The following is a 23,993-nucleotide window of genomic DNA, read 5'->3' on the forward strand; positions in this document are numbered from 1 at the left end:
ATCAACCACACACATTCACTAATGTGTCGAAATACCAGATTACTCATTATCAGTTCAGTGGTTTGTGTAAAGAAATAAAGGTGCCAATGTGACAATTACTTTCTATATTATTACTGTATATACTTTATTTTATAATATGCCGAATTTATCAGTCATGTTTTAATACATAATCTTGGTGAACATGTTGTTTATATCAAAAAATGTAACATTTAATTTGTACATTTAACGAGCCTATTACTTGTTAAATAAAGAAACATATACGTCCGTTAAATAAAAAAAAAACATATTCAATTCCTGTATATCTTTTTTTTACTCGTCAAACATCATTTTGTACATCTCACATTGGCGCGTATTTACATGCAATAGAGAATTTTAAAAATTAAAAATGTAAGAGGAATTTCTCTTGCATTTTTAATTTAAATAAGAGAGAGAAATAAGAAAACTAATAATATTGTGATAAAAAAATGGGAGGTCCAAAAAAGAGATGCTGTAGAAGAAATGGTGGAAGAAATGTTACAAAAAGAAGTCCACATAGAAATTAAAGCAAGTTCTGAACAAGAAGAGGAACAAATATGATTACAGAGAAACTGAAAGGTAAGGAACAGAAAAAAACAGTTATGGTTAAAAAAAAGATTTTAAAGGAGAAAAATATTGACAGTGACCTAACTTGGAAGGTAAGACAGATACAAAGGAAAATATATAATAATTGAAAGAAAGTTTGCATGGAAAAAAGAAGGGGTTTAAAAGAACTAAATTTTTGAAGCAGGCAGAGTTCTGCTGGCCCATAAATAAGTGAAAAAAAGTTAATGCGGCTGTTCCTACGGGCTATATGTCGGCGATGCCTCTATAATACTCTATATTATTATTAGGTAGATATAATATTTTTTTTTATTCAATAATACTATTATTTAATAAAATAGGCGGCAGTGTGGTCTAGTGGTAGAGCGCCAGACTCGTAACTTGAGAAACCAGGTTCGAGTCCACTAGAGCCATGTAACATGGAAAGTTTTTTCCGAAAAACTGCGCCCTCCGTGCAAGATAGGCTCTTGTGCGGAGCAAACTGGGCTCCGTCTTTCGGAAAGAGACGTTAAGCTGTTGGTCCAAAGGGTTAAGTGAGAGGAAAAAGGGTGGTATAAAAATAAAATTTCGTTTATTGATTCCCCTCAGGGTTGCAAGGCGTTTTGTAGGGACATTCTCAACCCTTTACCCACCTCTCACTTAACCCTTTGGACCAACGGCTTAACGTCTCTTTCCGAAAGACGGAGCCCAGTTTGCTCCGCACAAGAGCCTATCTTGCACGGAGGGGCGCAGCTTTCAAAAAAACATTCCATGTTTACATGGCTCTAGTGGACTCGAACCTGGTTCCTCAGATTACGAGTCTGGCGCTCTACCACTAGACCACACTGCCGCCCGAGAAAGGGTAGTATTGGATGAGAATGGAAAAAGGGTTGGGAACGTCCCTACAAAACGCCTTGCAACCCTGAGGGGAGTCAATAAACGTATTTATCTTTTTATTATTTAATAAAATACTATATAAAATATTATATAAAATATTATATAAAATGCTATTTAAAATACTATGTAAAATATAGTATATTGAAGTAAAAAATGTATTGACATGTCGGCATGTTAAATTTAATTAAATTTATATGATCTCATTGCATCCAAAAAGAATATGGTATATTGGAGTGATGAGGCTCTGTTGGATGTCCACACGTGGAAAGAACGGGCTAATTAAGAGAATATGGTATATTATTATGGTTCATTATAGTAGATTTTTTCAAAATATGGAAAATTGTTTTAAATCATTGCTTTTCTAAATTTAATTTTAAGATATATATATTTATACATATAACAAATATATAAGTCTGTGTCTACATATAGAAAAACCTCTACGAAACTCAGCTCCAAATTTTTTTTATAATACACTGCCTCTTAATTTGAGGCAAATAATCGTGACACAATTAGTGCAAAACACTAATCTTTCATCTTTAATTGCAAAAAATTATATAATAAGAGTAATATATAGATGTTTCGTGTATGCTATTGATGTTAGAAATCTCCGGCTATAGAAATGAAGATACAAGTCTATTCGATTCCACTAAAAGACTAAAGACCTCCGCACAACGAAAAATATAAGGAACAAAAAACAGATATTAATATCGCTAGCGATTAGGGCTAAAGAATCAAGAATAAAGTTGAATACACGATGAAAAATACAGGCAACAAAAACAGGGAATAACACAGGCAATAGTTATTTGTGCAACAAGTGCTGTAAGATGAAAATTCCCGGGTGCGGAGTATACGCATGAGCCGAAGGCGAGTTACACACAGATTTTTATCTTTACGCACGACATCCTATTTTATGTTGCAAGTGCGTGGAAAGTGGTCTATCACGCACGCGTAGCGTGCGCAATGGGCCACTTTCCATGCACGTGTTACATAATAGATTTTTAACCTATCGGAAGCCGTGCATTAATGCTACATCAGCTTTATTCCTATAATTTCTTATTTCTAATCGCTAATATCTGTTCCTTGTCCCTTATATTTTTCATTATGGGGACTTAAAAATCGTTTAATAAGCGACGTTATCGCACATACATGCATGCCACAGCTACGTCACTGATAACTGTGATTGAAGGAAAGAGGCAAAGAGTGGGGTCACAGATTTCCGTTCACGTTCAACAAGATAACGCTACAGCAGTCTGTTTTGTGCCGGTTTGAATGGAGATAATGCCGTCAATTCGCGTGCTTTGATTGCAACGGTAATTCGATTGTCAGTGGCTGTTTGACAAGAGGCTAGCGACAAAATCTGTTCTTTTCAATAAAAACGAGCGTTGCGCACTTCCGAAATATACATATGTACAACATATTTTCGGATCGCACTGTATTTACATTCGCTTTAATATGCAGCTTGATTCGCTGATAGATTTGTCGACATTGTGACCGCGGTGCCATCCACTTATCAGCACAGAAATCCCAGGCGTTATCATTCAAATTAAATAGGGGAATACCTATATTATGCAAAAGGCAATTTCCTGCTGCTAGCTGTACTAGTTTTTAGTCTCCGCTTTTTTATTCTTTTCCTCGTTTTGCTTCTCGCAAGTGAGAAGTGTGAGAACGAACGCCTTCCACGATTCCACATCCAAGGCGTGTTTTTCAGCAGCCGTACGGCGTTATCGCTGAAGCCAGTATCTGTCTGACAGTGTCGTAGGATCAATGAAAAAAGGTGGTATGTCCATATAACCTATGAAAACAGATCGATGCAGTTTTTTCAGTAAAAGTAATTAAGCAACTGACGAATCTTCATGCTAAATTTGAAATGGATTGACCGTGTAGTTTCCGAGATATTATTGTCTAAAAATATGCTTTTTTCCCTATCTTAAGCATTGCGTTTATGGCGGACGACGCGTGAGAGACCGTAATTTTGAGATAAATTGATGGTAGTAAATTATAGAAAAGACAGATCAGGTTGAAAATTAGAATAAAAACAGAGGATGAGTGTCTTCCGAATCATATGGTACCAAAGCCAACAATCTCAACCGTATAGAATGTTCACAAAATTAGTTAAAAGACATCGATTTCAGTCCATTCCTCACTGTGATCACAAACCTTCGGATATGTGGCAACGTCGCGCTTTGAATTCATAACGCGAGTTGCATAGGTTAAAACGCGGTTGTTCGTTCATGATATAAAAGTAAATGTTGCACTTAAATAAAATTAACCTCTAAGTTTATTGCTCCGAACGATACACGTGCAACCATTTGTTTACATGAATGTTGCGACGTTGCCACATCTGAAGCTCTTCTGTACTACGCTAAGAAAATAATTGGACTATTTTCATTCGCCTCTTTTTTATTATTGATTATTTATTCGATTTGAGATATACAATCATTTTGAGAAATTCATTAATGAATTTAGTCGACTATGAAAGTGTATGAAATTAGAAGTTTTAAAATGAGGTTTATTTTGACTCACATAGTCGCGAATAAACCACCGTTCGGATTGTACTTTGTTCCAGCGGGACGGTGCATCCTCCAACTGCAGGTGGTGTCAATGCGACGTGTTGAAAACCGTTAGGGCCAGATAAAATAAAGTTTTCCTGCCCGCGGAGCGCTTACCACAATGACAGCACCATGTCGTCACAAATCGATGGTGAATTTAGTGTTGACAAAGTGACCGCTACCAGATGGTAATTTGTAATCCTAAATATAAGTCAATTAATCTTTTAATTTAGCGGATTGTTGCCGACCGATTGCGTCAATTTAAAATATTAGGGTGCATTCAGGAATTACGATCAGGCCCACCTAAGTAATTCTAATGCTATAATATACATGACGTAAACTACAGCTTAGAGTTACCCAGGTTGAATTTCTGAACGCAGCCCTGATGTTTCTCGAGCTTGTTTTTTATTTTACATTCGAAATTTTCACAAATTGTAAAAAAAATCAAATAAGAATTATGTTTACAAATTGATCTTTCTTTTGTTATTTGAAAAGAGAATATTAAAAGACAAAAAATTAAACCGGACATTTATATTCTAATTGGAAGTGAGAGAATTTTGTAGCGACTTGATGAATTTATTTAAAGATCCTGTAGTTTTCTCGGCGAGCGTAAGATGTATCTGATATAAAGAAGGTGAATTTTCAGCGTAGCGCATGGATATTGTAACATTGATGCAACAGCAGCATCAAACGCTCGACGGTAATAACCAGTGTCAGAAGGAGCAGGACCACATGAATAATGGTGCGTACTGTTGCGGCGTCTGCCGAGGGTCATGCGGTCGACAGGTTTCGCGGCGAGGCTGGATGTTCGGCGAAGGAAATGGCGGTCGTAGCTTCGGACAATGATAGCGTTGGAGATTCCTCTACGCAGTGCAGTGACGTTATAGACGACGATAATGAAGAAGAGGAGACGGATGTCGAGGAAAGCGGCGCCGACGGCTGGATCATGAATCCGCCGGTATCGACCATCGTCCAGCAGCATTAAGCATTCGATACCACGAATGGTTACATCGCCCTTCCGAACCCCGATTCGTCGAATTTCAGTGACGTCCGCGTGAAAGATTCGAGGAATGTGCATCTGGGTAGTGAGGTCAACTACAGTGGTTCGGTTACCATTCATGTAAAACATGTCGTTTATACATCTAGTCCGACTCAAGATGCGAGTAAATCTGACACCAACGTCTCCGACAATACCTCGAATTTGACGACGAATAAGGATAACGGAGATATAAACAGATGCATTTTTCAGCAAAATATTAAATTAAATAAAGGTAATAATCGTGCAACGCACCCGTTGCTTTTAGTTTATACTTCATTCTTTATACGTAAGTATACATAGATATGTTTAAGCATAAAATCGCCGGATAACTAAAAAGTACAGATCCTTTATATGTTTTTGGATTTTAGGGTAACAACAATTTTATATAAGAAATAATAAATCGCGACCCGCTAAATTGCATTATAGTGTAAATATGCTAAATATGCTATAAATTGAATATAGATATAATGTAAATATTTTTTATTGATATCATCATAACAAAACTCTTCTTTCCTGATAAAATAAAATGTACTTTCAACTCTTTCAAACTAGTTTGAAAACGTGTGTAATAAATATGTTGTGTATCTAAACATTAAAGAATCAATATTCATCTTGAAAAATTTAAATATATTAGTAGAACGCAATGATTACTTGCGGACACTGATTTTAATCTGATAAATTCAAAAACATTATAGAATCAAATTCTCTTTGTTTTACACGTAAACATTTCGTGGTACATGTAAACATACGTGGGTACGTAATAAGCAACAATGTTTACATGTAAAACAAAGAGAATTTGATCTGGCTGAGTCTGAAACGATTAGTTGAATCGACATCGATGTCGATGCATTGATAAATAGTCGATGTGAAATACTGATTCATATCTTTGTCATCATACTTGTTTTTTACGTCAATTAAACAATTCCAAATATTTTTGTAAGATTTTTATTGTCTTTCATCTGGCTCCACACATCCACAGATGACAGAAATATCAATCAGTATTCGACATCAATCATTCATCGATGCATTGACGTCGATTTGACTTTTTATCTCTAGTTAGATAGTACTGATAGTTCTGCGATAGTAATGCGATAAGAATCAATGATGTACAATCTTTATCTATTTTGAAGTAGTTTCGATAATTTCTTCCTTTTAGTACATGTCTTTTTTTATCTGAAAGAAACCTATTTACAAACCGTCAAAGCCATATGTTGACCTGTCAGAGCATGGGGGTTTTCGGAAGAACAGCCATTTTTTCTTCTACATAAAATATAATCATGTTATCAGAGAACCGTTCAGACTGCAACAATTTTTAAAAGTAATTTTAATGTCACGAATATCATTAAATACTTTGACCAATGGTCTTTGTCATACTATTCTAGAATATAGTTTAATATCGACAATATTTTAGATTTAAAATTGTTACACTTTAGTCGCGCCACAAGAGCTAAATATAAAAGAGCTATTTTGACTTTACAATATATATGTGTTATGCTATCTGGCATATATTAGAGATATTGCATGCCGCAAATTGTTTACTTGATTGTGAATAGAATAACAGAAAATTGACACCAAATAAGAATTATAATGCTTTACGTGAGAAACTTAATTAATGTAATTATAATACTCCTCTCGTACACACTTGCTACTCGTCATATTAATTGTGTATGAATTTCATCAAACGATATTAATAAGTAGCTCGTGAAACAAACGTTCTAATACAGCTTTTTATAATTATTCTAGTGACGCAATGGCTCTGGACGTGGAAACGTGCGGTTTTATCGTGCGTTATAACTTTAATACTTCTAGCTGTTGTAGTACCTATATCGGTTCACCAGACCGCATCGGTCTCCCCGGAAATTCCAACCTCATCGCTCGAGGGTAATTGTCTATCTGGAAAAATTTTTATTTTGCAAGCGCAACATAAAGCAAGCGCTATGTTATCACGATCTCGCCGATTATAGATCCCGACAAGGTATCCCCGTTATCCGGCTACTACAAGGTTGTGTGCTACTTCACAAATTGGGCCTGGTACCGTCGTGGAATCGGCCGTTATTTGCCGGAACACATCGATCACACTCTTTGCACGCATATCGTGTACGGCTTCGCAGTGCTAGATTATTCCGAGCTGGCGATTATGGCGAACGACTCCTGGGCGGACTACGACAATCGTTTCTACGAGCGGGTGGTAGCGTATAAAAAGCGGGGTCTTAAGGTGCTCCTCGCGCTGGGCGGATGGAATGACTCCGCCGGCGACAAGTACAGCCGATTGGTGAATAGTCCATCCGCTAGGAAGAAATTCATCAATCATGCCATTCAGTTTATCGAAAAATACGGTTTTGATGGATTGGACTTGGATTGGGAGTATCCTGTTTGCTGGCAGGTGAGCGCAATTTTTTTTAAATTTACATTCTGTCAAGTAAGAACGTGGTCGCTATAACTCGCAGTTGGTAAAAGCTATACTCCTGATTCTTGCATGAGTTGATAGAGGATACTTTTCTTCTTGATGCTTTGCGAAGAAAAGCTCAGTTGTCGTTAAAGTGTTGCCACAGCAAAGCATAAGCGTCGCATGAGTGCCGCGTACGCGTCGGGCTTCGAAGCTGTATTACGTGTTTACACACAATCTGAATGCGGGCAAAATTTTGGAAATCTGTAAAAAGGCCTTGTTACTATCTGCACACTCGTGGTTTATAAAAAAAAAATGAAGACTGGATCCAGCAGGAGGATAATGATCCGAAACACCGGAGCAGACTTTGTACTGAGTGGAAGGAGCAACCTGGCATCAATCAATTGGATTGACCGTTACAGTCGCCCGATGCAAATCCAATCGAAAATGTTTGGGCATATATTAAACATAAGCTTCGTGAAAGACAAATATTCAGTTTAAAGCAATTATCTTGAGAGATTCGTTGGAGATATGGAGATCCTTGCCGCACGAATGGTGCAAAATATGCCTCGGAAATATTAGTCAATTATCGACGCCGATGGTGACTAGACACATTATTAATGTAATTGCATCTTAGCTCTAATCAAATAGAATGTATCTATGTATTTCAAAATTTTGCTAACTCAATTTTTCTATAAATTAGGCCGACAACGCTCTTACTTGACAGACTGTAATAATATTAATACAAGCGTTAGAGTTTTTATTCATCATCGTCCTTTTTTTTGTGTTTTTTTTTTCTTTATTTCATCTCTCTGGAAATATTTTGAATAATATTTTAAGATTTAAATATAAAATTTAGATAGTATTTTATATCTTTATTTGAATCTCTGTTTTTCGTATTTTTTGTATATAATCTTGCAAATTATTTATAATTATTTTCAATTATTAACAATTTTTTTCAAATTTTGGCAACAGGCAAATTGCAACAAGGGTCCAGATTCGGATAAAGAGAGCTTTGCAGCTATATTGCGGGAATTAAGCGCTGAATTCAAGCCAAAAGGATTGCTTCTCTCGGCAGCGGTCTCGCCGGACATGCAGGTGATTGACAAGGGCTACGACGTCCCGGCGTTGGCCAAGTATTTGGACTGGATCACCGTCATGGCGTCTGACTATCACGGAGAATGGGACAAACGTACCGGTCATGTTGCGCCTTTATATTATCATCCGGACGATGAGATGTACTACGATGAGATGTACTACTTGAACGCTAACTATTCGATCAACTATTGGATCTCGAAGGGTGCACCACCCAGGAGCATTGTTATGGGCACCCCATTGTACGGCCGATCATTTTCACTTGCGGCGAGTAGCGTACACGGATTAAACGCGCCAACCTATGACGGCGGCGAAGCTGGAGAGGCGACCAATGAAACAGGCTTCTTGTCATATTACGAGGTAAATTCATGTCCAAAAAAGAAATATTAAAAAAATAAAAATCTAAATAAATATTAAAAAATCATCAAATAAGTTTCTAATAAAATGCATATAAGAAAATATTAATTCTGCATTAATTAATAGCTGCAAATAAAAAGTTATTAATTTTTAATATCCCAAAAATGTACATTTATTCTAGGAGTAAATAAATATCTATTCTTTTGCTTTTATGACAGATATGTGAAAGAACGTTGAAGAAGGGATGGACAGTCGTTCAGGATAAAGACAGAAGAATCGGCCCTTATGCCTACAAAGGTCTTCAGTGGGTGAGCTTCGACGACGCTCAACAAATTAAACTGAAGGCAGAACTGATCAAGAAACTTGGTCTTGGCGGTGGTAGTGTTTGGGCCTTAGATCTGGACGACTTCAACAATAGATGCGGCTGCGAGCCTAGTCCGCTATTGAGAACAATGAATCGAGTTTTGAGAAATTATCCGAAGGGCCCGCTGTGTCCCATTACAGAAGGTAGATGTTAATATAATTTTTTAAAAATAGAAAAATATCTCAATGATATGTACAATATGTAGAAAAATATAAAGTTTGGAGTCTATTATATAAAAAAAGTATAAATATTGATTATATTTTATGAAATAGTATTTTTTAGGCGTCGATAAAGAAGTGCTCACCGATTCTTACACATACATACAGAGCGCCTGCTCTAGGGCTACCCGTTATACTGATCCGTATGTTTTTGGCTGAATTCGAGGAGACGCGTAACATGTGCATATGAAATTTTCTAACATACTTTTCTCTTATACTAAAGCTCACAGCTCATTTCTGCAAGCACAGGATTCTTCTTCATTGTATTTCCGTGACGGCTGCAAGGTTTTTGTATACGTACACAGTCTAAAACTTTTATCTGCAGCAAATGTTGTCATGAGTCGACCGCAGAATCGAAAATAAAACTGTAATTTTCTAATTTTTTTTCGTTTTTCATACGCAATTGGTGCTTGCCGTCTTCGTTATCGTCCATACTTTAATTCTGGACAAAAAATTTTTAATTCGGTGAAATCAATCAAAAGATTTGTGTGTCTGAAAATATCGCGGTAAAACAGACCTGTCTCCAGCATCCCCTTTATAGAAAAAGGTGAAACGTAATAAAAAAAATAAATGATACATGATTATCTGTAGTGCAGTAAAATTTCAAAAAATGGTAGAAAGTTGCACCTAATTTTTAGTACGTGTATATTTTACTACAAAAACAATATTAAAACATTTCTAAATAGTTAAAAAGAAATTTACGCATCACGAAAACCATTTATGTCACGTGCGTCTCGAGATTACGGACTTTGATGACTGCCATCTCGATACGAAGTATGGGCAACGAAATAACTGTCACAGCATGAATCAATTACTACTAATATACCACTAATAATATTAATTGATTCAACTTAAACATTCTGGATTACCCTAAATAGTCAATGACCCATGGTACCTCGTGGCTCATGGTGCCCCGGTCTCCCCTACATCCCACCAGCAACAACCCCGACTACAACGACGATTGAATCAGACATTGACGATACCATTGAGATCGAAGCCAGTCTACTACCCGCGGCAGATTGCGGAGGACATTTATTCATACTGCACAAAAACGACTGCACCAAGTATTATCTGTGCAACTTTGGCAAGATCTCGGAACAGTCCTGTCCACCTGGACTCTACTGGAACGAAAACCGATGCGACTACCCGGAGAACACCAAGTGCAATACCACTCAACGTCAAGACGTATCGCGATGAATAGACTTTGATCATTTTAATACAAACGTAAAGCGTTTTGAAAAAAACGCAAGATTTATTCTGTCGATTTCTTAGAGCAGCCTATCGCCGAGATTTAGACTCGCAAAGAATATAAAAGAAAAAAAGGTGTTTGTTACTATACGAATTGGGCTTGGAGGCGGGTAAGCTTCGGCAGATTCACTCCCAAAGACATCGACAAGCAGCTTTGCACACACATCGTATATGCCTTCACTACGCTAAACGCGGAGACATTTCTCTTAAATATCGATGACTCCGTCGACGTCTATAAAAGTTTTCTTAACAAAGCGGCGAAAGTTAGAAGAAAAAACGGCGTTAAGGGGGGAGCCTCGTGTAAAAATTTTTTTTTTTGCATTTTTTTTTATGGTTTGAAAAATTCATGTACCATCTGAAGAATATATTTCCAAAGTTTCAAAGCCTAAATCAAATCCTAAAGGTCCCTAAGACCCTGCAGATACTTATGATAAGAATCGAGTAAAGAGGCAAGATCGACGATCACAAAAAGCGACAAAAAAGGCTAGGACTGCTCGAAAAAAGGAAAATGCAGCACAATTAGATGTTTTTCTAGAAGAGGAAGGATTATTTTACGGCCCTGGCATCGCAGATTAAGCTTAGGTAAATATAAGTCACTATCTTTAAACGCGTTTTTCTCAAAACGCTTTTTTTTTCGCGCTGGGGAATATAACTCAAAAAGTTAATGGCCGATCAACTTGAAACTTTGTAGAGATATTTGTATATGTATCGTATACTTCATGAACCTAAAAATATATTAAAATTTTTATAATAAATATAGTTTTTAACGATTTGTTTAAAACAGAAAATTGAATAAATTTTTTTAAATGTCCCCAATTTTTCATTTTTTGTTTTTTTTTTTTACTAAATTTCGGTTCATGAAGTACTAAATATCTTATTTTAATGGAAAAAATTTAATTCGTTGATTTCAGATAATTGCAAGGACCTGAGCGTTCCCCGGCGCAAACTCGAGGAGCCAACTTTAAGCAGCTGTAGCGTTGCCATTTTGTTTTCTTTTTCCAACAAAAAAATTTTTTCTTGTACATTAAAACTTAAATATTACAATGTATTTTATTTGAATTCAATAATTACTCCCACTTTTTTGTAATAAAATCTTTAAAAAAGTGCTGTTTATACACGAGGCTCCCCCCTTAAAAGGGTAGCCTAGTCAAGCGCCCGAAAAAAGTGATGTTTTAAAACTGTTGTATTCAGAATCTACAATTGCAATCAATTTAAAACTTTTTTTGCACATTAATATAACTCTTAGACAATACAGAAAAATTTTATTCATGAAAAAAAATTATTTAAACAAAAGATATAGCAGATCTTGTTGAGCGTCTTAATTCAAAGCACGAAATCGGTGTGCAGTCTCTGGATCGCAAAGATGATCCAATCTGAAAATTTCAAATGATTTTGTGATCTATATACCCACATTTGCTATATATAAATAGACACAAAATTTAAAAAATTAAAAATTTTATTTTTTACAGCAATTTAAAAAAGAAAACCGATTTCTCACATAAAAGAGTCGGTAAAAATGGCCAATAAAATTTTTTAAAACAATTTTTTAAAAATAATTTTCTATTCATATAGAAGATAATTATGTATTTTCAAAGTATGTTAAGTTTTAAGTCAATCCGTTTATTAGTTTTTGAGTAATCGTGCACACCAATTTAAAAAACATCGAGAAAAACGCGTTTAAAGTTTTCGGTACAAAAATATGTATAAGAAAAAAAGTTGAATAAATAATTTTTTTTGGGAACTTACGGCTTTAGGTCAGTCAATCGGCAATTTCTGGACCATATAACCCATAAAACCCATAAAACCGTTACGGCTTACTGCGCGTCAAAGGGTACCTGAGCGGCAACTGCGTGCTCACATACTTGCTCGGAAAAAGGCTCGATCTACCGATCGGTAGATTTACCGTTCGAATTTCGAAAAACCAAATATAGCCCCGTATTCTACAGATATTAGGGAGTATTTTAAGCAAAAAAAAACTTTTCTGACTAGGCTATCCCCTTAAGGTGTTGCTCGGTCTAGGTGGATGGAACGACTCAAAGGACGACAAGTATAACAGATTGGTTGGTAGCCCGCGGTCGAATAGAAGAAATTTTGTCGGATATGTCATAAGAATTATCGAGCAGTACGGATTCGACGGTCTGGATCTTGATTGGGAGTTTCCGGTATACTGGCGGCTAAACCGAAATATCTTCTCTCTTCTTTTCAGTATAATTATAACCATTCTTTCAACACATGAATTATTAAAGATACTTCGGAACATTCAAAGGAGACATTTTAGTTTTGATTTAGAGAAAAAGCTTAACAAAAAGAAATTATTTTTCAAATATACACAGTTCTTCTTTAGTAAAATTTGTTGTTTATCAGTAGATCCCAAATGCTAGGCTAGGGACACTAATTATGGAAATTAATTAAAAAACAAATATCTCGGACAGGGCGATTGTAGCCGCGGTCCTCAGCAGGACAGCAAAAACTTCATAGGACTTCTCGAAGATATCAGCGAGGCGTTCACATCTCAAGGACTCCTGTTATCCATCGCGGTCTCGGCGAGCAAGATCGCCGTCGACCGGGACTACACCTGCATCCCGCTATTAACGCGGCAAGTGGATTGGATCGCCGTTTCGTATGATATGTACTATGTTTTCATGACTTTCAGATAATAATGGAACAGACACTTTGTTATGCTTTGTCGAGAGGGATGAATGGAATGCGGAGCCGCCTTTGGAACCTCTAACAAAAATGAAGCTGCCAGTATTATATGTAATTATTAATCACACTGTGGCAGCATTCTGTACCACGCTATCAGAGTGTGCATTCCAAGTGAGATTTGTTCAGTATACGCATTTCAAAGATTACAATTTTTCGGATATCGGCTATAATTTTCTCGTCGGAGGTGACGGCTTCGCATATGTTGGCAGGAGCTGGAACTACGTCGGTGCCCATGCCCGCGGTTATAATAGCAAAAGTATCGACATTTCTTTCATCGGTGGATTCAATTTGACTGTACCGCCGAAACCGCAATTACGTGCCGCGCGAAAGATCATAGAGCTCGGCGTCAAAGCCGGAAAGATCGCGCCCGACTATAAACTGTTAGGTCACCGACAAGTTTCGAAAACTCTGAGTCCTGGAGATGCCTTATATAACGAAATTAAAAAGTGGTCTCATTGGTCACCCAAGCCCTGACCCAATAACTTAAAAGTTTAACTTATGAATGAAATACAATGTCTGAAAATATTCACATCCTGTTTTCCTTTAAATCTGTAATTGCCGCACTGCAAATCCAAGTGTATTAGTTTTATACGCATAAACGTCTAAAAATAAACATTTGACTGCAGTTCTTTTTACACATTTTTGGGCGTTTTAAGTTACGTCATTTAACACCTTTAACCGTATTAAATTAAAAGTTAATACGTTCAATTGTGTCAAATGTTTAACGTGATTTAAAACGGCAAGAAATGTGTCAGAAGAGTTTTAGCTAAATAACACATTTGCATTTGCAGTGCATCTATATATCTATGTCAGTGAGATATAATTCCAACAAGTTCAGATTAACTCATTCAGTTTTTTTTGTTTCGGAGGAAGAGAGAAAGTGCCTCGCGCATTCTCCAGGGACTGGTCTCTGGGATATGTGGGGCTTGCACCCACCAAAAACTCTCTCCCCTAAACACAAGACGACGGACTACAATTGCGACACGCGGGACACACGAGGTACTACTACACGTGCCACAACAGCCCCACGCTCGAGGCGACAGACAACGTAAACCATATTAGAGACACACGGGAGGTCTAAATGGGGAATGCTTATCTCCAAGCAGAAGCAGGTTTTTTAGTCGAATAGTATGACGAACGCCTCTATACACGACTGCCTCGGAAAGCCCCATGATGGAGGCTGCGATTGCAGCCACATCATCGGGGAATTCTTCATTGGCTACGGAAACCGTTTCACCAGGAGAGTCCACATCCCCAGGAATTCGTACATGGTCATGTAGACGTGCACGAACATAACGAACAGAAACCTCCTACCCGGGTAGAGAGGTTCCACGCGAAACAAGACTCGGGCTCGGCCAACGAAAAGTCAGACGAGCCCGTTAACATTTGGGGAAAAACAGCGACCCATCACCAATAAAAAGGATCCGACAACCATCGGATCCACAGACTCTAGTCAAGGCAAAAGGCTCTTGACGAGAGCATAACCGCGCCCCTCCCCTAGGCCCACCCCGAAAGAGAGAGCCCAGGGGGAGGGCGCGGGAACAAAACCACAGAGACCCACCAGGGGACGACCCACAGGGGTCCGCCGCTACAAAAGGCTTCCAGCACCCACTGTTTCCAGTAGGGCAGGAGCCCGAAACAGTAGCGAGCGGCAAGCCACGGCCGGCCAACCCCAGGAGGATTCCACAGCCAGAGGCAACCGTCCCTCTGATATCTAGGTAAAGGCAACCGCAATGCCGACACAAGAGGGAAACGGAGTCCCCGACGACCCCCAGAGGAGTGGCAGGCGCCGACCGCCCCCAGGCAACCAACCCCCCAGGGATCCGGGAACGTCGCCAAGCGTATCCAAGAGTCGGCGCAAAGCGGTGGCGGGACGCACTTCCGCTTTTCCCCCGTAGCATGGCAAACCAACTCCGACTCCAGGCACGCACACAGCGACGCACCGGACCCCAAGGGAGGCAAGCCCGCGGCCGACCGGCGCCCAACCACCCCCGAAGGGCGCCCCAGGAAATCCCCGACAGTCCCGCTAACTCACCGTAAAGGTGACGCACGCCACAATTTAATAATCCTAATTTAAATACTAATTTGCAAGTACAAAATAAAGAACAAAGTCACAAAGGACATTGTCACACATCGTCCTCATCCGCAGCTCCATCGGGGACATCCAGCTGTCTCCTGCGCTCGTCCTCCTCCTTCTTTGACATAATTCGCTCCGCGAAAGTCGCGAACGCCTTCCAGGCTTCCCTTCTATCACAAATCCCCTCCACGACCGCAACCAAGGTCAAGTCCTGACCCAGAACCGCGGTGAGTTCGCCTCTTTCGACACCCCAGAAAGCAGGGCATACGGAAAGCGTATGTTCAGCCGAGTCCTCTGCGGCGCCGCAATACTTACACACCGGACTATCATTCTTTCTAATTCTGTTAAGGAAGGTGGAAAAACATCTGTGACCCGTCAAAATCTGGGTCATCCTGTAGGTGAGAAAGCCCGTGCGCCTATTCAGCCACGCATCAAAATGGGGAGCGATAGCGTCTCTCGTTCGTTTTCCGGGCAAACGTTGGTCCCGGATGTGTTCAGCCCACTGCCTATGGAGCTCTAACCGCTCAACTGCACGCTCCTCTTTCGGAGAATCCTTTGTAAAAGTGCCCAGCTCTTTTAATTCGCAAAGGCGTAGATAGACTCGGCGGAGAAAAGCCGCGTGTAAATGCAGGGGTGGTATCCTTGCAAGCAGCGTCGCCGCCTCGTATGATACCGTGCGGTATGACATGATTGTTCTAGAGGCGACAACGCGTAATACTCGATGTAGGAGCCTTTGTTGCCTGTTAGACGCCTGCAGCTCCTCGCTCCAGATCGGGGCTGCGTATAGAATCACAGAGAGAACTCATTCAGTTAACTGAATATATCGCAGGTCTATTATTTTCGTTCCAAATATAAAATCTTCTTACACTCGAATACACTGAAATATATGACAAAAGAATTAGTCTCTGCTTTCGTAGCATCAATAAATTTAATTAGATCAAGCTAATTAGTGTATAAAGGAAAGGAATGTCATATATAATAGTATATTACACTACAAGGGCCGAAAGTTGAATTTTCGGCCCTGCGCGTCATGATGCCCCGAGGCGAAGCCGAGGGCATCATGACGAGCAGGACCGAGATTTCAACTTTTGGCCCGCGTAGTGTATACGATTTTTCTTCATAGCCGGTCGAAAGTACGTTATTAATTTTACTTTTTTTAACTTTAAATGTTAATAAGCATGTTTTTGATGCCTGCCCCCGACATTTGCGGCACGAGCGAAGCGAGTGCTGCTGGTCGGGGGGGCAGGCATCAAATACATTCCAAGAGTCAAGTCTTGTCATATTTTGTAAAAATAAATTCACGTGCGTGCCAACGGGGTGACCGTTGGTATGTGTGTGCACGTGTGTCGCGCGGATTCGCACGCCAGGACGATCGATAAGCCGTCCGTCGTCGGGATCGCGTCTTCCGGCCGGGGAACGAGACGCGGATCGTCGGGAAGCATCGAAATTTCGTATAACTTCTTCCTCGTCTACGGATTCATCAGATGACATATTGACAGAACAATATTGATGACTATTTTTAAGGTTAAAGGGCGTTAAGGTTTAAAGTTATAGAGAGCGCGCGTGTACTTCTCACAGGGAGTAAATGTTAAACTTTCGTCCCTGCTATTAGGGACGAAAGTACGTACTTTCGACCGAGGTATGAAGAAAATATATATTGTAGAAGATATAAAAGGCATTGTACTGGTCGAACTTAATAATAAAATTGATTTGCTGTTAAGTAAATATTAAAATTGAAAATCACTATAGAAATATATAACATGCATACAGGATATATATGTATATAAGAAATGTTAAGTGATCCATTTTAAATCAACCACACACATTCACTAATGTGTCGAAACACTAGATTACACAGTTCAGTGGTTTGTGTAAAGAAATAAATGTGCCAATGTGATAATTACTTTCTTAATATATTATTACTGTATATACTTTATTTTATAATATGCCGAATTTATCAGTCATGTTTTAATACATAATCTTGGTGAACATGTTGTTTATATAAAAAAATGTAACATTTAATTTGTACATTTAACGAGCCTATTACTTGTTAAATAAAGAAACATATACGTCCGTTAAATAAAAAAAAACATATTCAATTCCTGTATATCTTTTTTTTACTCGTCAAACATCATTTTGTACATCTCACATTGGCGCGTATTTACATGCAATAGAGAATTTTAAAAATTAAAAATGTAAGAGGAATTTCTCTTGCATTTTTAATTTAAATAAGAAAGAGAAATAAGAAAACTAATAATATTGTGATAAAAAAATAGGAGGTCCAAAAAAGAGATGCTGTAGAAGAAATGGTGGAAGAAATGTTACAAAAAAAGTCCACATAGAAATTAAAGCAAGTTCTGAACAAGAAGAGGAACAAATATGATTACAAAGAAACTGAAAGGTAAGGAATAGAAAAAAACAGTTATGGTTAAAAAGAAGATAAAGGAGAAAAATATTGACAGTGACCTAACTTGGAAGGTAAGACAGATACAAAGGGAAATATATAATAATTGAAAGAAAGTTTGCATGGAAAAAAGAGGGGATTTAAAAGAACTAAATTTTTGAAGCAGGCAGAGCTGGCCCATAAATAAGCGAAAAGGAGGCTGTTAATGCGGCTGTTCCTACGAGCTATATGTTGGCGAAGCCTCTATATTATTATTAGGTAGATATAATAATTTCCATTTATTCAATAATACTATTATTTAATAAAATACTATATAAAATATTACATAAATTACTATATAAAATATTATATAAAATGTTATATAAAATACTATATAAAATACTATATCGAAGTAAAACATGTATTGACATGTCGGAATGTTAAATTTTATTAAATTTATATAATCTTATTGTGTATCCAAAAAGAATATGGTATATTATGGTTCACTCTAGTAGATTTTTTCAAAATATGGAAAATTGTTTTAAAACATTGTTTTTCTAAATTTAATTTTAAGATATATATTTATACATATAACTAAATATATAAGTCTGTGTCTATATATAGAAAGATCTCTACGAAACTCTTAGCTCCAAATTTTCTTTTTATAATACATGGTCTCTTAATTCCAGGCAAATAATCGTAACATAATTAGTGCAAAACACTAATCTTTCATCTTTAATTGCAAAAAATTATATAATAGGAGTAATATAGATGTTTCGTGTATGCTATTGGTGTTAGAAATCTCCGGCTATAGAAATGAAGATACAAATCTATTCGATTCCATTAAAAGACTAAAGGCCTCCGCACAATAAAAAATACAAGGAACAGATATTAGCGATTGGGACTGAAGAATCAAGAATAAAGTTGAATGCACGATGAAAAATACTGGCAACAGAAACAGGGAATAACACAGGCAATAGATTTTTAACCTATCGGAAGCCGTATATATTAATGCTACACCAGCTTCATTCCTAATTTCTTATTTCTAATCGCTAATATTTCTTCCTTGTTTTTTATATTTTTCATTGTGCGGGGGCCTTAAAAATCGTCTAAAGTAAAGTTATCGCACATACATGCATACCACAGCTATGTCATTGATAATTGTGATTGAAGGAAAGAGGCAAAGAGTGGGGTTACAGATTTATGTTCAACAAGATAACGCTACAGCAGTCGGTTCTGTGTCGGTTTGAACGGAGATAATCTCGTCATTTTGTGTGCTTTGATTGCATCGGTAATTGTCAGTGACTGTTTGACAAGCGGCTTGCGACCACAAAATCTGTTCTTTTCAATAAAAACGAGCGCCGCGCACTTCCGAAATATACATATGTACAACATATTTTCGGATAGCACTGTATTTACATTCGCTTTAATATGCAGCTTGATTCGCTGATAGATTTGGTGACATATGGTGACCGCGGTGCCATCCACTTATCAGCACAGAAATCCCAGGCGTTATCATTCAAATTAAATAGGGGAATACCTATTGTGCGAAAAGCAATATCGTGTATGTTATACCAGTTCTTAGTCTCCGCTTTTTTGTTCTTTTCCTCGTTTTGCTTTTCGCGAGCGAGAACGAGCGCCTTCCACAATTCCACATCCAAGGCGTGTCTTTCAGCAGCCGTGTGGCGTTATCGCTAAAGCCAGTATCTGTTTGACAGTGTCGTAGGATCAATGAAAATAGCCGATAGTAACTTGAACCGAATCCGTTCTTGTTCGGTTTGTACTTTGTTCCCGCGGGACAGTGCATCCTCCAACTGCACGTGGTGTCAATGCGACGTGTTGAAAACCGTTAGGGCTAGATCAAATAAAGTTTTCCTGCCCGCGGAGCGCTTTCCACAATAACAGCACCATGTCGTCATAGATCAATGGTGATTTTAGTGTTGACAAAGTGACCGCCGCCAGATGGTAATTTGTGCAAGGTAATCCTAAATATAAGTCAGTTAATGTTTTAATTTAGCGGATTGTTGCCAAAAGGTTGCATCAATTTAAAATATTAGGGTGCGTTCATGAATTACGCCCAGGCACAGGGCATATACGTGACGTAAATTATAGCTTAGTAAATTATATATAGAGTTACCCAGGTTGAATTTCTGAACGCAACCCTCCGAGCTTGTCTTTTATTTTACCTTCAAAGTTTTCGCAAATTGTAAAAAAAATCAAGTAAGAATTATGTTTACAAACTAATCTTCCTTTTGTTATTTGAAAAGAGAAGATTAAAAGACAAAAAATTAAACCAGACATTTATATTCTAATTGAAAGTGAGAGAATCTTGTAGCGACCTGACGAATTTATCTACAGACCCTACAGCTGTTTCTCGAGCGTATTTTGCTGCATGCGGCGTATCGCATTTTAAGACGTATCTGATGTAAAGAAGGTGAATTTTTAGCATAGTGCATGGATACAGCCGATTGGTGAATAGTCCATCCGCTAGGAAGAAATTCATCAATCATGCCATTCAGTTTATCGAAAAATACGGCTTCGACGGATTGGACTTGGATTGGGAGTATCCTGTTTGCTGGCAGGTGAGCGCAATTTTTTTTATTTACAGTCTGTCAAGTAAGAACGTGGTCGCTATAACTCGCAGTTGGTAAAAGCTTACTTTTGATTTTTGCGTGAGTCGATAAAGGATACTTTTCTCCTTGATGCTTTGCGAAGAAAAGCTCAGTTGTCGTTAAAGTTTTGCCAGAACAGAGCATAGGCGTCGCATGAGTGCCGCGTACGCGTCGCGCTTCGAAGCTGTATTACGTGTTTACACACAATCTGAATGCAGACAAAATGTTGGAAATCTATAAAAAGGCCTTGTGCCAACTCGTGATTTATGGGGAAAAAAAATGAAGACTAGATCCTGCAGGAGGATAATCCGAAACACCGGAGCAGACTCTGTACTGAGTGAAAGGAGCAATTTGGCATCAATCAATTGGATTGGCCATCACAGTCGCCCGATGCAAATCCGATCGAAAATGTTTGGGCATATATTAAGCATAAGCTTCGTGAAAGACAAATATTCGATCAGTTTAAAGCAATTATCTTGAGAGATTCGTTGGAGATATGGAGATCCTTGCCGCACGGATAGTGCAAAATATGCCTCGAAAATGTCAGTCAATTATCGACGCCGATGGTGACTGGACACATTATTAATATAATTGCATCTTATTAGCTCTAATCAAATAGAATGTATCTATGTATTTCAAAATTTTGCTAACTCAATTTTTCTATAAATTAAGCCGACCACGTTCTTACTTGACAGACTCTAATAATATTAATGCAAGCGTTAGAGTTTTTATTTATCATCGTCTTTTTTTTTTCGTGTTTTTTTTTCTTTATTTTATCTCTCTGGAAATATTTTGAATATAATATTTTAAAATTTAAATATAAAATTTAGATAGTATTTTATATCTTTATTTGAAGTTCTGTTTTTCGTACTTTTTGTATATAATCTTGCAAATCTATACTATCTATACTATTATTATAAAGAGACAGAGTTTGTAGCCTTTTTTTGTCCGCTATGATCTCGGAAACCATTTGACCGAATTTTTACCAAAAGTATATAAAATAGGGGTAGAACTTCCCGTGGAGTGTTATAGATAGAGCGTATAGTTTTTCGTTACCGGTTTTATGGAAACCGGTTTCTTTAATTTTTCGGGAAATATTGACCGAATCTCAAAGAATTGTATATGAAACAGGGGTAGAATTTTCAGGTGAGTGCTGCAAAGTGTATAATTCTTCATTACCGATCTTTTTGGAAGCCGGTATAAAAAATTTTTCGAATTTTTGGGGAAATTCCCGGGGAGTGCCATAAAGTGTATAATTTTTCGTTACCGATCTTTTTGGAAACCGGTACTTAACAAAAGTTTTTCGAATTTTTCGGGAAATAATTGATCGAATTTTAAAGAATTGTATATAAAACAAGGGTAGAATTTTCCGGGGAGTGCTATAAACTCCATAGTTTTTCGTTACCGATTATTTTGGGAACCGGTATCCGAAATTTTTTCAATTTTTCGGGAAATAATTGATGCTCGGGAAATGTTAATGCCGGCGGTATTGACACAAAATTGAAGTACGGCATATTATATGCAAAAATGCTTTATTTCCAAAATATAAGTTTGTAATATTAAAAATTAAAAAATAGCAAAAGCTACGCGTATGAGAACCATGCATATGAGGTCGCGAGCGAAGCCGCGGGGCATGCTAGTTATTTACAATTATTTTCAGTTATTAACAATTCTTTTCAAATTTTGGCAACAGGCAAATTGCAACAAGGGTCCAGATTCGGATAAAGAGAGCTTTGCAGCTATATTGCGGAAATTAAGCGTTGAATTCAAGCCAAAAGGATTGCTTCTCTCGGCAGCGGTCTCGCCGAGCATTCTAGCAATTGACAAAGGTTACGACGTCCCGGCGTTGGCCAAGTATTTGGACTGGATCGCCGTCATGGCGTACGACTATCACGGACAATGGGACAAACGTACCGGTCATGTTGCGCCTTTATATTATCATTCGGACGATGAGTCTACTACTTGAATGCTAACTATTCGATCAACTATTGGATCTCAAAGGGTGCACCACCCAGGAGCATTGTCATGGGCACCCCATTGTACGGCCGATCATTTTCACTTGCGGAGAGAAACGTACACGGATTAAACGCGCCAACCAATGGCGGCGGCGAAGCTGGAGAGGCGACCAATGCAACAGGTTTCTTGTCATATTACGAGGTAAATTCATGTCCAAAAAAGAAATATTAAAAAATAAAAGTCTAAATAAATATTAAAAAATCATCAAATAAATTTGTAATAAAATGCATATACGAAAATATTAATTCTGCATTAATTAATAGCTGCAAATAAAAAGTTATTAATTTTTAATATTCTAAAAGATGTATATATATTTATTCCAGGAGTAAATAAATATCTAGTCTTTTGCTTTTATGACAGATATGTGAAAGAACGTTGAAGAAGGGATGGACAGTCGTTCAGGATAAAGACAGAAGAATTGGCCCTTATGCCTACAAAGATGATCAGTGGGTGAGCTTCGACGACGCTCAACAAATCAAACTGAAGGCAGAACTGATAAAAAAATTTGGTCTCGGCGGTGGTATGGTTTGGGCCTTAGGACTGGACGACTTCAAAAACAGATGCGGCTGCGAGCCTAGTCCGCTATTGAGAACAATGAATCGAGTTTTGAGGAATTATCCGAAGGGCCCACTGTGTCCCATTACAGAAGGTAGATGTTAATATCATTTTCAAAACAGAAAAATATTTCAACGATATATACAATATATGTAGAAAAATATAAAGTTTGGAGTCTATTATATAAAAAAATTATAAATATTGATTACAGTATTATAGATTATAGATTATAAATATTAAAATAGTATTTTTTACTTATGATTTTTTAATAACATTTTAATACTATTTCTTATGATTATTAGGAGCGGTTGTAATCGACGTCAGCCAAACCGACATCGATTCCACAACTACCACAGAACGTCCAATATACGAATCCACTACATCATCAAGACCAATATACATCCCACCACCAACAACCCCGACAACAACGATGATTGAATCAAATATTGTCGATATTGACGATGTTATCGAGTGGTATATACTGGCCCATAAATATTCGGGCAGAGAGAAAACGAGTTTAATGTGGCCATTCCTACGGGCTACGTGTCGGCGGAGTCTCTATAGTATTATTAAGTATAATATTTCTTTTTATTCAATAATATTATCATTAAATAAAATACTTTATCGAAGTAAAACATGTATTGACATCTCGGTATGTTAAATTCAATTCAATTTATATAATCTTATTGTATTTATATATATAATCTCATTGTATCCAAAAGAATATGATATACTCATAGTTCATGCTACTAAATTTTTTCAAAGATATGAAAAACTGTTTCGTAAAACAGTGTCTTTCTAAATTTAATTTTAAGATATATATTTATACATATAACTGAATTCAAGTCTGTATAGAAAGACCTCTATGAAACACTTAGCTCCAATTTTTTTTTAAATACACTGTCTTTTAACTCGAGCAAAAAATCGTGACAT

At 37.5% G+C, this 23,993-nt stretch overlaps 1 protein-coding gene and 1 long non-coding RNA gene across 7 annotated transcripts in view; both read left to right on the top strand.

The window, feature by feature from the left end:
• LOC139815708 (probable chitinase 10) overlaps positions 1-23,731 on the top strand; it is a 38,054-nt gene extending 14,323 nt beyond the window's left edge. The window contains exons 3-8 of one of the 6 annotated variants that reach the window (XM_071782795.1): positions 6,787-6,924; positions 7,008-7,426; positions 8,405-8,884; positions 9,100-9,388; positions 10,342-11,293; positions 11,623-11,764. In XM_071782795.1, the coding sequence (XP_071638896.1) occupies positions 6,787-6,924; positions 7,008-7,426; positions 8,405-8,884; positions 9,100-9,388; positions 10,342-10,664 (1,649 nt within the window). In that variant the 3' untranslated portion in view covers positions 10,665-11,293; positions 11,623-11,764. The other 5 variants (XM_071782799.1, XM_071782793.1, XM_071782794.1 and 2 more) reach the window with 5 other exon arrangements.
• Positions 2,688-5,143, top strand: LOC139815710 (uncharacterized). The gene is made up of 3 exons (XR_011732812.1): positions 2,688-3,229; positions 4,022-4,192; positions 4,651-5,143. It is a non-coding gene; the product is annotated as an uncharacterized lncRNA (long non-coding RNA).
• Positions 23,732-23,993: the final 262 nt, after the last annotated feature.

The sequence above is a fragment of the Temnothorax longispinosus genome, chromosome 7, assembly GCF_030848805.1.
Source record: "Temnothorax longispinosus isolate EJ_2023e chromosome 7, Tlon_JGU_v1, whole genome shotgun sequence".
NCBI lineage: Eukaryota > Metazoa > Arthropoda > Insecta > Hymenoptera > Formicidae > Temnothorax > Temnothorax longispinosus.